Raw genomic sequence first — 18,692 nt, 5'->3', positions numbered from 1 at the left:
ACAGTTGAAAATACAGTCCAACATGCTTTGTGTAACATCACAAGCACAGGTGGCACTAATACATGTCTGTGCTTTTTAAAAATATGTAATAAGACAATCTTGTGTAAGAATTCCCACATGAAATGCATACCCTTGATTTTCTCCATTAGAAAATATATTCTTCCTGTTTTATAGACATAGGAACAGAATTATCTTCATATTTTGACAGGTTTTTTTAGAGATCTAAGATACAATTTTGTGTAACTAAGAACATAAGATGGGGGCTGTGTGTATGTGAGTGGAAGTGGATGTCAGTGTAGGGGAAGAGGATGGGAATACAGGGACGTGCAAAGCCCTGAATCCTTGCTAGCGATCTCAGTCCTCCCTTCCTGCAGATTAACAAGCCCGTGGAGGAACACTGGAACACACTGGGGAATTCGTTCTTAGTAGTGATTTTTTTTTGCTGCATTTTGTTTCATATTAGTCTCTTACCACATAGGAAGATGAAATTGTCACACATTAATCTGTTACCTCACTGGAATTGTGTTTGTAAGTTTTTGTAGATATCAGATATGTATTATGTTAAAAAAAATAACTCTCTGACGTTATGATTATAGGTGGGTGAGCTGAAGATTCAGAATTTTTAGTATTTCATTAAGATTGCAGTTACACAGCCAGGATTAAAATTCATGAATATTTTATTTCCTGCTCAGAATGCTATAGTTCTTGTATTCAGTTTGTTTCTTATAATTATATGTAACATATTTTACTTCTGCTATTGGTGAGGTTTCAAAGCTGTTCAATTCCAGCTCATTTGGTTTATTTCTAAAAAGGCCATTTGGGGGAAAATTTATCTTGGGTACTTGGTATAAAACACTTCTTTGGTTGTTACAGTCATGGCAGTGTTTCATGCTGCCCAGATACGTCTCCATGTGTCATTTGACAATATGTGAAGGAGACCTTGTTACATTCCCAGACCATAGGGAACTGTATTCCTGTCCAGTTGAGATGATAGAGAAACTGAGACCTCTTTTTCTTTGTCCACAGGACTGTCACTGCAAGCGAAACAGCATGCAGAAAAAGCCAGACAAATCCTCGCCAACTCCATTGTGCCTCCCTATAGTGAGAATACAGATGTTTTCAAGTTTTCCATTGAGCTTTTCCATACCATGGGCAGAGCTTTACTCTCCCTTCAAAAGTATCCTTTTGCCTCTAACTTTTACAAATAGAAATACTATTCATGTAATACTTACCTGCCAAGTAAAAAGCTGATGCTGTTGGATGACTTGGGAAGTGTGATTGGAAGTATGGGAGCCAAGGAAGTTCAGGACATGGGGTGTAGAATCTAGAACCAAGTGGAAAATTTCCTGAACTCAATTCAGATTTAAGGAAGCTGCAGAGAATTTGACAAAAGCAGAGAGACTTTCAAAGGAGCTGCTACAATGTGGAAGGATTATAAAGGAAGAATGGATAGAAATTGAAGCACGGATCAGATTATCATTTGCACAGTAAGTTTCAAGTTTAGGATTTTGCATACATGATGGCGGGAGGCTCTTTGCCTGTAGAATCTGTCTCAGGTAGGAGGAGCATCTCCATGAGGCTGCGGCCATGGCTTCTCCGGAGGTCACTGTGTAAAAGTAAAAGAGGAACACAGTCATGTCAGAGCAGCCCCAACCAGGGCATCCATCAGTGACACTTTTCACTCTCTATGGAGTGCCCTGGGTCCCAGAGTTCTGATCATTATTCTCTTGACTTTCGTTTTACCTGCTCTCCCTCCTCACCCCCAGCCCCTACACTCTTCTCTTCCTCCCTCCCTTCCTTTTTTCCCTGCCCTGCTCCAGTCTAAAATGCTTCAACAGGTTGAGTTTATGATGAAAGCCTCAAAGGAGAAAGATCTTAAACATATCTGAATCCATGATCATGAAAGGATTGTTCTTTGTTCCTCACCTTACTCCATACTCACCAAATAAACTCAGCTGGAAGAGACATGAAGAGAAGGTTGTGCATAGTTAGTACTTTTATCTTTCTCCAAAGAGCAACCTAAGCCAATTCCTCAGAGTATTGGGGTGACAGAGTTTGCCCACACTCTTTGGAAAGATGGACTTGTGCAGAGGAAAAGGTGGAGAAAGGTCTGTGTTGGAAGAGGCAGAGTATCCCAGTTGACCTACATGGCTGCCCTTAGCCAAAGCCTTAAGAATTCAGTTTACCTTCCTAACTAGATTGTATGTGTAGGTTGATTGCCAAGACAACTCAGAGAACCCACGGAATCATTTTAAGAAAGGTGCTAGGAAAGGGCCCCAGGAGAACACACCTAATGCTTCCATGTGAATGGAAAGTGGGAAGAACCAACTTTGACTCATGCAGTTAAAGATCTTCTTTTGTGATCACAATTCCCTTTGTTCTTTTTTCTTGGGTGGTTTTTGAACTGCAAGTGCAGAGCTCACTCATCTGTGCAAATCCTCTGGTATGGATTTTTAAATTAATTCTTCCCTTCATCTCCGATCTTTTCTCTCATTCTCCTACACACACATCATAGATAAATACTTTAATGATGGCTTACGTTTTTGAGTATGTATCTCTGAATAACAAACAATATTGTTTTATATATTTATATGTTTAAAATTTGTATAAATTTGGCCGGGCGCAGTGGCTCATGCCTGTAATCCCAGCACTTTGGGAGGCTGAGGCAGGTGGATCATGAGGTCAGGAGTTCAAGACCAGCCTGACAAACATGGTGAAACCCCATCTCTACTTAAAAATACAAAAATTAGCCAGGCGTGGTGGCGCATGCCTATAATCCCAGCTACTCAGGAGGCTGAAGCAGGAGAAATCGCTTGAACCCAGGAGGCAGAGGTTGCAGTGAGTAGAGACCACACCACTGCGCTCCAGCCTGGGCGACAGAGTGAGACTCTGTCTCAAAAAAAAAAAGAAGAGAAAAAAAGAAAATTTGTATAAATTTGTAGCATATATATCATTCTGCTTCTTATTTTTTCCACTCAGCACGTTTTGGTTCTTGCCTGGATTTTAGTTCATTGCTTCTGGTTCCTGTATAATGCTCTATAGAATGCATTTGTTGTATTTTGTTTGTCCATCCTCCTAACAATAGACATTCAGCTTGTCCCCAACTCTCTGCTGCCGTAGCAGTGCTGCCATGACCATCCTTACACAGCTTCACTTACGTGGCTAAGTGACACTTTTTCTGAGGTTTATATCCCAAGGGTGGTATTGCTTTTCTGAGGTTTATATTCCAGGGGTGGTACTGAGTACAAACAGACTTTAAGTTCACCAGCCAACCACGACACCCATCTGCATTTGCATTCCCACTTGCAGGGCGGGTGTGTTCCTAACACACCACTGGCAATATTTGACTTTGTTAATCTTTGCCAGCCTGGTGCATATAACGTGCTATCTAATTATTAAAGTTCTATTTACATTTCTCCTATTAGTGAGTTTGAATACTTTTCATATACGTCTTAGCCACTTGAGATTCACCTTGTATGAATAGCCTGTTAGTATTCCTTCTTATTTTTCTTTTAGAGTTTCCTGTACCTTTCCTATTGATAATCAGGGTTTTCTTGTATATTATAAATATTAATGATATAAATATTTTCTTACATCTATTGCCTGCTTATTAATTTTGTCTATGGTGTTCTTCGTGGCTTAGAAATTATTAATTTTGCTTCACTCAAATCCATTCATTTTCACCTTATGATTTATGCTTTGGGAGTCTGGTCAGAAAGTCTTTTTCAGCTAAATATCAAAAATATTCTCTAACATTTCCCTCCAAGACCTACTTTAACTCTACTCCATATATTTTATCATGAAGCATTATCACTGTCATAACTTCTTAGTATTTCGTAACTCAGTTTATAAATTACTCTTTAGTCCAAGGATTGTTCAAATGATGTGTGTTTTGGTTTGCAGGTATGAGAGTTTTCAAGATATCTTGGTGTTACTGATTTGTAATTGTATTGCATTGTTATATATATCCTGAAGCTATTTTGTTGGGGTGAGAGGAGAGTTTAGCAGCCTCATATCTTCTTAACCTATCACTTTATTGGTTAGTTGACCTTGTCCTTTTTTGTCACCTACATCTATTCTGTCTGATACTATATCCTAGCTCTCTTTTGGTAAATATTTTCCTACAATACCTTTTAAAAAATATTTATTTGGGTTTAAATTTCCTTTTCTCCTACCAACTTTTTGTTCTTTTCTTTTTCCTTACTTGCTTTCTTTTAGATTAATCAAATATTTCTATCATTCTATTTTATACCCATTAATTTGCAAGTTATACATTTTTTTCTCTTGTTTTTTATTTTCTTTCTTCTTCTTTTCTTTTTTGTATACAGGATCTCACTCTGTTGCCCAGACTGGAGTACAGTGGTGGGATCATGGCTCACAGCAGCTTCAACCTCCCTGGGCTCAAGCAATCCTCGCATCTCAGCCTCCTGAGTAGCTTGGACTACAGGTGTGTGCCACCACACCCAGCTAACTTTTTGTATTTTTTGTAGAGATGAAATTTCGCTATGTTGTCCAGCCTGGTCTTGAACTCCTGGGCTCAAGCAGTCCACCCACCTTGGCCTTCGAAAATGCTGGGATTACAGGCATGAGCCATCATGCCTGGCCTTGTTATCTTCTTTTTATTCTAGTAGTTACTGTGGAGTTTGTCACTTATATCCCTGATTTATTAGAATCTAATTGTAAATTAATCATTTAACCACTTCCTGAACAATGCAAGGACCTTTGAGCATGCCAGCACTCTTTATCCTCTCTGCTTGGTGCTGTGTTGTCCTGTATTTAAATCACATGTATCTTATACTACAGACAATATTTGTAATACGTACAGCTGACAAAGGGCTTATATCTGAAATCTACAAAGAACCCTTATATATCAGTTAAACAAACACATAACTGGATAGAAAGATGGGCAGGTCAGGCACGGTGGCTCACGCCTGTAATCCCAGCACTTTGGGAGGCCGAGGCGGGTGGATCACCCAAGGTCAGAAGTTCAAGACCAGCCTAGCTAACATAGCGAGACCCTGTCTCTACTAAAAATACAAAAATTAGCTGGGCCTGATGGCGGGCACCTGTAATCCCAGCTACTCGGGAGGCTGAGGCAGGAGAATTGCTTGAACCTGCGAGGCGGAGGTTGCGGTGAGCCAAGATCGCGCCATTGCACTCCAGCCTGGGCAACAAGAGAGAAACTCCATCTCAAAAAAAAAAAGGAGAAAAGAAAGATGGGCAGGAAACTTTTCCCAAAAAAAGAACACCCACATAGCAAATAAACCTATCAAAAGGTGTTCCACCTTATCAGTTATCAGAAAATGAAAACTAGAATCATAAGATATGGCTGGGTGTGGTGGCTCACACCTGTAATCCCAGCGCTTTGAGAGGCTGAGGTGGAAGAATAGCTTGAGCCCTGAAGCTCAAGACCAGCCTAGGCAAGATGGGGAGACCCCCATCTCTACAAAAATATTTTTTAATTTATCCAAGTGTGGTAGTGCTCACCTATAGTCCTAGCTACTCAGGAGGCTGAGGTGGGAGGATCTCTTTTTTTTTTTTTTTTTTTCTTGAGATGCAGTCTCGCTCTGTCACCCAGGCTGGAGTGCAGTGGCGTGATCTCGGCTCACTGCAAGCTCTGCCCTCCCGGGTTCACGCCATTCTCCTGCCTCAGCTCCTGAGTAGTGGGGACTACAGGCACCCACCACCACGCCTGGCTAATTTTTTGTATTTTTTAGTAGAGACGGTGTTTCACTGTGTTAGCCAGGATGGTCTCGATCTCTTGACCTTGTGATGTGCCCACCTCGGCCTCCCAAAGCGCTGGGATTACAGGCGTGAGCCACCGCTCCCGGCCGGGAGGATCTTTTGAGCCCAGGAATTTGAGTTTGCAGTGAGCTGTGCAACACCACTGCACTCCAGCCTGGATGACAAAGCAAAACTCTGTCTCTTTAAATAAATAAATAAATAAATAAATAAATAAGATACTCTTACATTCCCACTAGAATGGCTAAAAAAAATTTTAAGACTACTAATAGCAAACATTTGGAAGGATCTGATTCTCTGATATGCTCTCTCATATACCGTTGTTTCAAATATATTTGGTGTAACTACTTTAGAAAACTATTTGGCATTGTCTCCTAAATTTAAACATTTGCATACCCTTTGACCCAGCAGTATCACTACTAAATTATACACCCAATAGAAATGCATGCATGTTTTCACCAAAAGACATAGCCAAGAATATTCAAAGCTACATTATTTGTAATAGCCAAGAGTTGGAAACAGCCTAAATGTTCACCAAAAGTAAAACAGAAAAAATGTGATGTTAATATAAATAAAATGATTAAAACTACTCCTATGCTTAACAGCATGAATGGCTCTCACAATGTGTAGTGAAAGAAGCCAGATGCAAAAGAATCATACTGTACAATTCCATTTATATAACTGGAGGAGGAAGAAGGTTGTTAGTGACTGGGAGGGCTTTACCAGTCCAGAATCCCTTCCTGCCAGAAATTAGGTATTTTGTCTTATAAGATAGGAAATACACAATTCAGAGCTCCAAGATATAATATTTGTTGCATCTGTCGAGACCTGACTAATATATCAGTATTTAATATTGAGCAGTGTTGCTATAAAAAAGAGTAAATGATCCTCTGGCACCTCCTCTGAGTGCTTTCCAAATTAGCAGCACCAAGCCTTGCCAGCAGATGGCGGGCCCTGTACACATCTAGGCTGAATAGCCAACAAGAATTTAAGTTAATATTCCAGACTATTCTACAAAGTTACTTTTGTGTTTAACCAAGTTGTTTCAAACTTTGCTACTTCTTTTCATCCTAATTCTTCACCCTGATATAATCACCACAATGTGCATGTTTAAACTGTATAATTTTCATTCAATTACTTTGCTTCGTTTCCTTATTGAAATGTATTTTGTCCAAATTTATCTGCTTTAGAAATTAACAAGGTGTTTTGGGTTTATGCACTTCTGTAGGTACGCTTGAACCATGAGGGCCTTTTCTTTTGCCAGGTCTTGGAAGTGGAAGGCCAAGATAATTTCTCAGGCAGCGCTCATTGGATTTATGTCCCTTTTTTTTTTTTTTTTTTTTTTTGAGATAGGGTCTCATTCTGTTGCTCTGGCTGGAGTACAGTTTCACAGTGACAGCTCACGGCAGCCTTGACCTCCTGGGCTCAAGTAGTCCTCCCCTCTCAGCCTCTTGACTAGCTGGGACTACAGGCACGTGCCACTGCACCCTGCTAATTTTATTTTTTTGTAGAGACAGGGTCTCACTACTATATTGCCCAGGCTGGGCTCAAGCGATCCTCCTGTCTCGGCCTCCCAAAGTGTTAGAATTACAGGCATGAACCACTGCACTCAGTCCTATGTCCCTCTTAAAAGGATATCTTTTAGTGTATCATCTTCCTCCCCTGCCTGTCCTTTTATGGTGCCCATGGCAACAGCCCAGTGCCTTTCTCCTTGGGCTGACAGATAAGTGCCGCAGGGTGACTCATGCTCCATGCCTCCCATCCCTGACTATGGCCTGAAACTTCTCTCCTTCTTCCTCTCCTCTGTTCCGGTGCTACTTCGTACAGTAATGGTTTGTTAACTTTGGAGAGTGAATCCAAATCATGTATTCCTATGTGCACAGTTATATTTCTTTAAATCTGGTAAAGAAAGTCACTTGCAAAAATGGGCAAATTTATCCCCAGTGTTAAGAATTATTTTCTATCCTGGTTATTGATAGATGCCCAGAGAGAAATAGTTGTCTTTGTATATACAGGCATATGCCATTGCACATGCATGCACACACACACACACACACACATCCCTCTTTAAATTATCTTTCTATGCAGCATGATGATGACCTATTGAGACTATTGCTCCAGAACATGTGATTTTCCCCCAGCTCTCTCTGACTGCTTGACATGTCCTTGAAGTCTCCCACAGCATGTCCAGCGAACAGTTTGCCTGGCAGGACTGTGCTGAACCAACTCAGGAATGAGTAAACACTTTCATTTCCTCAGAGCATCAACAAGACGCCTCCCAAGTATTTCTAAGCAGTGTGCCATGGTGTCATTAACAATGAGGGCTCTGGGCCCAGCATGATGGCTCATGCCTGTAATCCCAGCACTGGGAGGCTGAGATGGGAGGATCGCTTGAGGCCAGGAGTTCAAGACCAGCCTGGTCAACATGGTGAGACCCCATCTCTATTAAAAACAAAAAAAATGTAGTCTTTGGAGTCAGAAGCCCTGGGTTCAAATCAGTGTTTGTTCAGACTTCCCAGCTGTAGAACTTGGGCAGATCTTGTGCTTCCTGGGAGCCTCACTCTCCTCTCCTGTTGAAGTGAGAATAATAAGACCTCCAGGGGTTGCTGTGAAGATTAAAAATATATTACTTTAAAGCATCTAGTTGCATGGGAGACCCTCAGAAGCAAGAAAGCAAGAAAGAAAAGGGCAACTATAATTATCATTATGATCTAATTGAACATTTTCCTTTCTGCTGTTTCATCCCAGAGGTGATTTTAAATCAGGTACTTATATCACATATTAAGGTTTTGTACTTCAAGACTGCCCTTGGTGTGCAATTTTTTTCTGCATTTTTTCCCTGTGCCTTGGGAAGGCTACATTTTGTTTTCTTTGCTCTCATGAATCATCTAAGCTAAAATCAGACAATTGTATATACTTACTTCTTCTTTTTTGTTTTGTTTTGTTTTGTTTTTTGTTTTTTGTCTTTGAGACTCTCTGTCACCCAGGCTGGAGTGCAGTGGCGTGATCTTGACTCACTGCAACCTCCACCTCCCAGGTTCAAGCGATTCTCCTGCCTCAGCCTCCCAAGTAGCTGGGATTACAGATGTGTGCCACCACGCCCAGCTAATTTTTGTATTTTTAGTAGAGACAGTGTTTCACCATGTTGACCAGGCTGGTCTCAAACTCCTGACCTCAAGTGATCCACCTGCTTTGGCCTCCCAAAGTGCTGGGATTACAGGCATGAGCCACTGCACCCAACCTGTATATTCTTATTTCCTTAAGCTTGATTTTGTTTCTTTGTCTTGCTCTCTCTTGATTCATTGAAGTTGTGAGATTTGGAAAGTTATTCTAACACAAGTTTTCCAAAAGGAAAGGGGATGGGGAAGATTTCTCCCTTAACTCGTACTTACTAGGAAGGAGGAGAAGATAATGGAGAAGTGATGTGGCAAGGGGAACAGAATATGTATCTACCTGCCATCACCTCGTTGAGATGATGGGGTTCTACTTAGTTCCATAAGCTGCTCCAGAAGTGCTTCCCAGTGGAATTTTTGATACTTCAATAATAACCTTTGCTCTTAGATCCCATAGTCCTCCCAAAATTGGTCCAGTCAGAAATTTCTACATCTAACTTTTGCTTTCTGGACTCAGCATTTAAAAAAATTTTTAGTTCTTACCATCACCTGAGGTTCCTTGATGTCTAAGTTGCATTTTCTCTGCTTCTCTCTTTCGGACATAAAGGCTCTTACAAATGCTCACATGTTCCAAGTCCTGCTTCTCCCTTGCCTGCTCCCTGGGAACGTCCTGCTCCTCTCCAGCAGACATGTTTCTCCTGTCAGCTGCTCCTGTGGGACACTATGTGCCTAGAATACTTTTTGCTTACTTAACGAAGAAGGAAATTGCTTTTTTTCTCTGGGACTCTTCCTAATCCTATATTTCTGTGATTGAAGATATGCTCTTAACTTACACAAGTCTCATTTTTGTTTTTATTATTACTATTTTCAATGTGGGGAAGCCAAAGAAAAACCACATGGCACAGGTTACTCTCATATACTTTATCTGCTTTCTATTTCTTGAATCTCCTAAAGCTTTAATGTTTTAGAGCACTGCATTTCTGTCTTTCCTTTTCTGACATTATACCCTTATAATGTACATTTTCCTAAATATATGAGAATAATGATTTAAATAATAGAATCATGTTTTAAAATGACATGTTATTAGTATTAATATGTAACATAAATATATAATCATATATCTCTAAATAAATAACACAATATATAATAATATATATCAAATAATAGGCAGGGCACAGTGACTTACACCTGTAATCGCAGAACTTTGGGAGGCCAAAGCAGGCGGACCATTTGAGCCCAGGAGTTCGAGGCAGCTTGGGCAACATGGCAAAACCCTGTCTCAAATTAATACAACTAATACATAATTACAAATACAAAAAATTAGCCAGGCATGGTAGCACACACCTGTAGTCCCAGCTATTCCAGAGGCTGAGGTAGGAGGACTGCTTGAGACCGGGAGGCAGAGGTTGCAGTGAGCAAAGATCATGCCACTGGACTCCAACCTGGGTGACAGAGTGAGACCCCTTCTCAAAAATATAATAATAATGATTTTTTTAAAACCACACTAGCTACCAATTATTGACCACCTTCTGTGTCAGGCTTTTGCTAAGTGCTTTACAGATGTCATCTCCTTTCATTCTTAGTCCTCTCTGTGTAGTGGATACTGTTAGTATTCCCATGTTCAAATGTAGCATCTAAAGCTGAGAGAAGTGAGGTCGCTTCCAGGGTCACACAGGCAGGAAGCGATAAAGCTGGAAAGTGGCCCAGAAGAGCCCTGCTTATTCAACGCTAGTGTCCAAGCTCCTGACCATGGCACACATTACATTCACTGATGTAGACTGGAAACCCCACGATGCATTCAGCAGAGCAAAGCCTTTACCTGTATGTATCAGGTGATAAAAAGATACCCAGATGTAATTCTTTTCTCATGTTGGCTATGGAAAATCCCATTTGTTATCTTTTGGGACTGGTTTCTCATCAGATTCTGATCAGTGATATTCACACAAAGCCTTTCCTTTATACTGGTGCTCAATATTCTTGCCAAATTCCAGAGTTTTTAAAAGGAAACTCTGTTGCCTTAGTAATACCAGAAATTGCATTTGTTTATTGCTTGTTAAAACGAGTCTCCATCCCTATGAGATCTGAAACTTGTCTGCAATGAGATAGTGTCTCCTCTTGTGCTCTGTAGAATTACTGTGTATAAACTTCCATTCAATAAGATATGCCATGGCTTAAGTTGTGCACCTGCCAAATTAACATACTGCCACATTCTGTTATTCAAAATTTTCGGTCTTTTCATCTGTCTAGTGTATTTCTTAAGCTACCAAGTACATTGTGGATACACTAGATAATAAAACCTCAAATCATCCCTGGCAGGTAGCCAGAAGTGGAAAGGAGAAAATATTGCTCTCAAACATTACATATGAGAAAATGGAAACACACAAGATTACCCGAAATTGACTGATGCTTTAAGTAAGTTGTAGATGGATGTAAGACTATAATTTAGTTATTTCTTGATGTAGTACTCTCAATTCCTTTTTTATTAAATATATTATAAAACTAAAGTAATTTTATTTTCTATTTTGCCTTTTCTTTTATGTGAATAGTATACTCACAATGAGCTTCAGAAGGCTCATTGTGGGTTGCATTAGCTTGATAGCCTCCATTTCTGGCTGTGTTAGTGCCAGGACCATGAAATAGCCTGCAACAGCAACCTGAGGAGGTGAGGGGTAGGATGTGCTTCATTCTTTGTGCAATTGCATGTTGTATTCATCTTTTTAATAAAATATTTTAGACACATATATATGTAGTATTGTTATGTAAATTCTGTAGTGTAAAGAATAGTATACACACTACTAAGCTTACAAAATCTATTTCTGATAAATAGAAGCTTGTTATGCATTCTTCCCAATACCATTTTATTCCCATACATTATAGGCAATTATTATGCTGAAATTTAGTGTTTTTCATTCCTCTGAATGTTTTTGTACCTTTACTGTGTATATGTATAGCATATATATATGTGTGTATATATGTATATAATTTGTCATATTTTAAAACTTTATATATATGTTTCCTTCTGTAACTTCCTTTTTTCCCATTACATCTGTATTTTTGAGATATATCTCTACCAATTGATATAATCCAGCTCTAGTCTTTTCATTTTAGACCTCCATATGGTGTGTAATTGTCTGACTTTCCTCTAATTTAATTGTCTATTTTGATGAGGGTTAACATGTGAATTGTTTCCAATTTTTTACTACTATAAACACTACTTTCATGATCATTCTTATATAAGTCTCTTTGGGCACATATGCAGGATTATCTCTGAGGTATATTCCCAGGAGTGGAATTGTCTACTTGACAAGCATCTGCATCTTCAATTTTACTGGATTTACCAAACGCTTTCTAACAATTTATGCTCCCACCAGCATGGTGTGTAAATTCTTGTTATTCAGCGTCCTCAGGCTTCTTATAGTTCTCAATTATATGGATGCAAAATTATATCTTATGGTTTATTTATCTATTTATTTAATTTGAGACAGATTCTCCCTCTGTCACCAAGGGTGGAGTGCAGTGGCATGATCTCAGCTCACTGCATCCTCCACCTCCCGGGTTCAAGCGATTCTCATGCTTCACCCTCCTGAGTAGTTGGGATTACAGGCACATGCCACCAGGCCCAGCTAATTTTTGTATTTTTAGTAGAGATGGGGTTTCACCGTGGCCAGGCTGGTCTTGAACTCCTGACCTCAAGTGATCCACCTGCCTCGGCCTCCCCAAAGTGCTGGGATTACAGGCGTGAGCTACCGCACCCGGCCCTTATGGTTTCTTTAATTGAATTTTTCTGATAGGGAAGTTAAATATCTTTTTATATGTTTGCTAGACGTTTGGAATTCTTGTTCTGTGAATTATCTATTCACATGTTTTGCTTATTTGCTATTGAGCTATTTGCATTTTTCTTAAAAATTGGTAGATAGTCTTCATATTTCTGGAAACAAGTTATTTGCTGTTTACATATATTATATGTACTTCAGATGTGTAGTTTGCCTTGATTTTTGATGCACAAGAGTTTTTATTTTTAATATGATCAATTTTACCTATCTTTTCTGTTCTTATTTGTGTATATATTAGAAATCCTTCCCTACTCAAAGACACAGGGTTACTTTTCCATATGTTTTCTCTCAAACATATCAAAGTTTTTATTTTTAAATTTAGGACTCCTAAACAGCCATTGGGGCAATGAAGAAATTAAGAAGGACATTAAAAATTTTCTTGAAACAAATGAAAATGGAAACATAACATACCAAAACATATATAATACAGCAAAAGCAGTACTAAGAGGGAAGTTTATAGCAATAAACGCTTACCTCCAAAAAGTAGAAAACCTTCAAATAAACAGCCTAACAGTGTGTCATAAGGAACTAGAAAATCAAGAGCAAACTAAACCTCAAATTCGGATAAAAAAATAATAAAAATCCAAGCACAAATAAATAAAATTGAGACTAAAAAAATTCAAAAGATGAATATAACAAAAAGTTTGTTTTTTGAAAAGATAAACGAAATCAACAAACCTTTACTAGACTAAGAAAAACAGAGAGAAGACCCAAATAAGTAAAATCAGAGACAAAAAAGGAGACAATACAACTGCTACCACAGAAATTCAAAGGAACATTAGAGACTATTATGAGCAACTATATGTAATATGTAATAAACTGGAAAATCTAGAATAAATGGATAAGTTCCTAGACACATAAAACCTGTTACAGTTGAACCATGAAGAAATCAGAAACCTGAATAAACCAATAAGTAACAAGATAGAAGCAATGATAGAATGTCTTCCATCAAAGAAAAGCCCAAGATCTGATGGCTTCAGTACTAAATTCTACCACACATTTTAAGAAGAACTAATATCAATCCTACATAAACTGTTTCAGAAAATTGAGGAGGAAGCAGTACATCCAAACTCATTCTATGAGGTCCGCGTTGTCTCAATACCAAAACCAGACAAAGACACATCAAAAAAGAAAACTATGGGCCAATATCTCTGATGAATATGGATAAAAAATCCTCAAACCAAATTCAACTACACATTAAAAAGATCATTCATCTTGATCAAGTGGAATTCATCCCAGGGATGCAAGCATGGTTCAACATACACAAATCCATAAATATGATACCTCACATCAACAAAATGAAAGACAAAAACCATGTGATCATTTCAATAAATGCTGAAAAGGCATTTGATACAATTCAACATCCCTTCATGATAAAAACTTAACAAGGACTTAAAGGAACTTACTTAACTTACTAAAGGAACATACCACAGTGCAATAAAAGCCATATATGACAAACCCACAACTAGTATCATACAGAACAGTGAAAAACTGAAAGCCTTTCCTCTAAGATCTGGGACAAGACAGGGTTGCCTACTTTTACCATCTTTATTCAACATAGTACAGAAAGCTTTAGCCCAAGAAGTTAGGCAAGAAAAAATAAATAAATGACATCTAAATTAGAAAGGAAGAATTCAAATTATCCTTGTTTGTAGATGATATGATCTTATATTCAGAAAAACCTATAGATTCTACCAAAAAGCTATGAGAACTGATCAACAAATTCAGTAAAGTTGCAGGATACAAAATCAACATACAAATATCAGTAGCATTTCTGTATGCCAACAGCTAACAATCTGGAAAAAAAAAAAAAAAACAAGAAAGTAATCCCATTTACAATAGCTACAAAAAAAAAATACCTAGCAACAAGTAAGATAAAATAGTTAAGAATAAACTTAACCAAAGAAGTGAAAGATCTCTACAATGAAAACTATAAAACATTGATGACAGAAAATGAAGAGGACATGCAAAAAGATTTCATGTTCATGGATTGGAAGTGCCAGTATTGTTGAAATGTGCGTACGACCCAAAGCAACCTACAGATTTAATGCATTCCCAAAATGCCAATTACATTCTTCATTGAAATAGAAACAAAAAATCCTAAAGTTTATGTGGAACCACGAAAGTCCCAAAAGACTCAAAGAAATCCTGACCAAAAAGACCAAAGCTGGAGGCATCACATTACCTGACTTCATACTATACTACAGATCTATAGTCACCAAAACAGCATGATACTGGCATAAAAATAGACACATAGACCAATGGAACAGAATAGAAACCCCAGAAATAAATCCATGCATTTATAGTCAACTCATTTTTTACAAAGGTGCCAAGAACATACACTGGGAGAAAGATAGTGTCTTCAACAAGTGGTGCTGGGAAAACTGGATATCCATATTCATAAGAATGAAACTAGACCCCTAGTTCTCGCTATATGCAAAAATCGAATTAAAATTCATTAAAGACTTAAATCTGGCCAGGCAGTGGGGCGCATGCCTGTAGTCCCAGCACTTTGGGAGGCCAAGGCAGGAAGATTGCTTGAGCACAGGCCTTCAAGACCAGTCTGGGCAACATGGTGAAACTCTATCTTTACAAACAAACAAAATTAGCCAGGTGCATGGTGGTGTGCACCTATAGTCCCAGCTGCTCTGGGGCCTAAGGTGGGAGAATCACTTGAGCCCAGGAGGTTGAGGCTGCAGTGAGCTATGATCACACCACTGCACTCCAGCCTGGGCCACAGAACAAGACCTGTCTAAAAAAAAAAAAAAACAACCTTAAATCTAAGACTGAAACTCTGAAACTACTGGAAGAAAATAGTGAGAAAATACTCCAGGAAATCAGTCTGGGCAAAGATTTCTTAAGGAAGACCTCAAAAACATAGGCAACCAAAGCAAAACTGGACAAATGGGATCACATCAAGCTAAAAGGCCTTCTGCACAGCAAAGGAAACAATTAACAAAGTGAAGAAACAATCCACAGAATGTGTGAAAATATTTGCAAACTACCCATCTGTCGAGGGATTAATAACCAGAATAAATAAGGAGTTCAAACAACTGAATAGAAAAAGACAAACTGATTTTAAAATGAGCAAAAGATCTGAATAGACATTTCTCAAAAGAAGACATGCAAATGACCAACAAGTATATGAAAAAATACTCAACATCACTGATGATCACAGAAATGCAAATCAAAACTACAATGAGATATCGCACCCCAATTAAAATGCCTTCTATCAAAAAGGCAGTAATGGATGCTGGTGAGGATGTGGAGAAAGGGGGACACTCATACACTGTTGGTGGGAATGCAAGTTAATACAGCCACTATGGAGAATAGTGTGGAAGTTCCTCAGAAAACTAATAATAGAACTACCATATGATCCAGCCATCTTATTACTCAGTATATACCCCCCAAAAAGGAAATCAGTATATCAAAAGAAATATCTGCACTCTCATGTTTGTTGCAGCACTATTCACAATGGCCAACCTAGGACTCAACATAAGTGTCAATCAGTGGATGAATGGATAAAGAAAATGTGGTAGATATACATAATGGAATATTACTTAGCCATTAAAAAAGGATGAAATCCTGTCAATTGCAGCAAAATGGATGGAACTGGAGGGCATTATGTTAAGTGAAATAAGCCAGGCACAGAAAATATCACATTTTCACTCAAATGTAGGAGCTAAAAAGATTAAAAAAAAGAATTGAACTCATGAAGATAGAGAGCAGAATGATGGTTACTACAGGCTTTGAAGGGGAGTAGGGAGTGGGAGATGAAGAGGGGAAAACTATTGGGTATAAAAATACAGGTGAATAGTGGGAATAAGACCTAATGTTTGGTAATACAATAGGTTGACTATAGTTAACAATATTTTATTGTATATTTTTAAATAACTAAAAGAATGGAACTGGAATGTTCCTAACACAAAGAAATGATAAATGCTTGAGGTGATGGGTATGCTATAACCCTGATTCGATCATTAACTTTGTGTGCTTATATCAAAATTTTACATGCACCCCATACATATATACAATTATTATGTATCCATAATAATTTAAAAATTTTTTTAAAAAATTTGTCCTCTAATCCACTTGGAGCTTTGGTGTACATGGTATCTCCTTTTATATATCTTTTGTTTTTATTTATGCGTTCTTACTTTTGGTGATGAGTATGTATTCTTATAATACATTATTCTGTTTTTTTAAAGTTCAATTGGATAAGAAAATGCCCACCTCATTTGCACAATAGTTCCAATCAGTTTCTCTGATTTTGCCTATTATTTGGACTTTCCAAACTCTTACATGGTTGGTGTTGGGGTGGAGCTCAGATCACAATTGAGCCCATTTCAACATGGGAACGAACTGAGGCTGTTGCATATGGTGTGCAGGTTGGGAGGAGAAAGAGTAAAAGATATGATTATGTGTAGACATTTAATACTAATCTGTGTGATATGCTTCTGTCTGCAAAGCACTTTCGCGGACATCTTATTCAATTCTCACAACAACCAGTGTGTTCAGATGATGGAACCAAGGTTCGAGACATTTTGTTCTTGTCGAAGCTTTGTCAGCAAGGCTGCTTGGACTACAGTTTGGGTTTTCTACTGCTGCTTACTTACAACTGATTCTCCTGCCTCTCATTTTCTGTTATTTTCCATAACATTTTCTCTGGGAGTTAGGTATTATTTGAAGGATGACTTTTGAGACCTGAAAAGGTGACCTGGTGTTAACTTGGGATGATATGCTGTGCTTTTGGCTGAGATAGCTAGTAGGTGGCTACAAGTTTTCCGTGGTCTTCACCTATTAACAAACCCCCAAACACTTTTCTTTAGTGGCTTATCTCAGGAAAGAAGAAATTTTTTATATATCAATGAATGCATGCCTTGTTATTGTTTTCTTTTTTGCTCATTTATGAGCTTGATTACTAAACTTTAAATACTGCTTTCTTTAAAAGCAGTTGCCCAGATGAAATTATCTTGGTGTTTGTACTTCCTTCATTTCTCTTCTGTGACTTTTACGGGCAGTCTGGGAAACAAAGGATCCATTCTTTACTTCAATGGCACACTGCATCATTTATGAACATGACAAGGAAAAAGATGAATATTTTTTTCCTTCTCTCAAATATCCCTGGCATTGTCTGAGTTCTCTAGGCTAAATTAGGTGGAAAAAAACCTGAAATCATTTTGGAAGTATGTAACTTTCTCTAGATTCTAGACCAGAGGTCAGCAAACTTTTTCCGTAAAAGCCCAGATAATAAGAATTTCAGATGTTGTAGGCCATATAGTTTCTGTGGCAACCAATGAACTCTTGTCATATTTCAAAAGCAGCCATGGATGATATATAAACGAATGGGCATGGCATTGTGCCAATAAAACTTTATTTACAAAAACAGCAGATTTGGCCCCCACACCATAGTTTGCTGACCCCCATTTTTAGTTATTTAAGCTTTGTCTACCACGGAATCTAAGTCTTTGGCTAAATGATTTCTTACCAACCATATGTTTCTGAGACTTTCTATCACCAAAGGTTCTAATGGGTTTTCTCTTCAAATATAAAGTATGATATTTACAAAACTAAGGATTACTCCTGACATTCTAAGCTCCTTCAGCATCAGAAAGGAAGCCCACAGAAAGGAAGCCCAGTATTACTGGGTCGCCTATTAATCTTTTTCCTTACCAGATTAGAGTTTCTACAAGCTGTAGCCCTCCTTAGTCCCTGAACTCTTCCTGAGTTTTTAAACCTCTTCACAATTATAGAAGGTATCCAGATTAATAAACTGTTCAATCAGCATTTTATTCCACTGTGGCCATCTGGACCACAGATCCGAAAAGTATCTTTACTTCTATCAGTTAATTCCTTTGGAGAGCAAAAATAGGTGTGAAAAATACCCAGTGGTTGAGGTGAAAATAATACCTATTTTTTGTAGTCTTTTAGCTTTCTCTTGGGCAGTTTGGGAATCACAAGGCCTTTTGGTATTAAAAGTTCTGGAGTGGAGGGCAACATAGGA

General features: G+C 38.3%; 1 protein-coding gene across 39 annotated transcripts in view; it reads left to right on the top strand.

Moving 5' to 3' along the window:
* The window catches only part of TTC23 (tetratricopeptide repeat domain 23), a 114,947-nt gene that overhangs the window by 31,182 nt on the left and 65,073 nt on the right, over positions 1 to 18,692 (top strand). For 38 of the 39 annotated variants that reach the window (XM_055364082.2, XM_055364080.2, XM_063698866.1 and 35 more), the window contains 2 exons: positions 1,027 to 1,177; positions 1,362 to 1,487. In XM_055364082.2, the coding sequence (XP_055220057.1) occupies positions 1,027 to 1,177; positions 1,362 to 1,487 (277 nt within the window). Of the gene's footprint in view, positions 1 to 1,026; positions 1,178 to 1,361; positions 1,488 to 4,328; positions 4,448 to 18,692 lie in introns of those variants that run through there. The other variant, XM_063698877.1, reaches the window with a different exon arrangement.

This window comes from Gorilla gorilla, chromosome 16 (genome assembly GCF_029281585.2).
Source record: "Gorilla gorilla gorilla isolate KB3781 chromosome 16, NHGRI_mGorGor1-v2.1_pri, whole genome shotgun sequence".
Taxonomy (NCBI): domain Eukaryota; kingdom Metazoa; phylum Chordata; class Mammalia; order Primates; family Hominidae; genus Gorilla; species Gorilla gorilla.
Note: the sequence above shows the minus strand (reverse complement) of the source record. Positions and strands in the feature narration are given on the sequence as shown.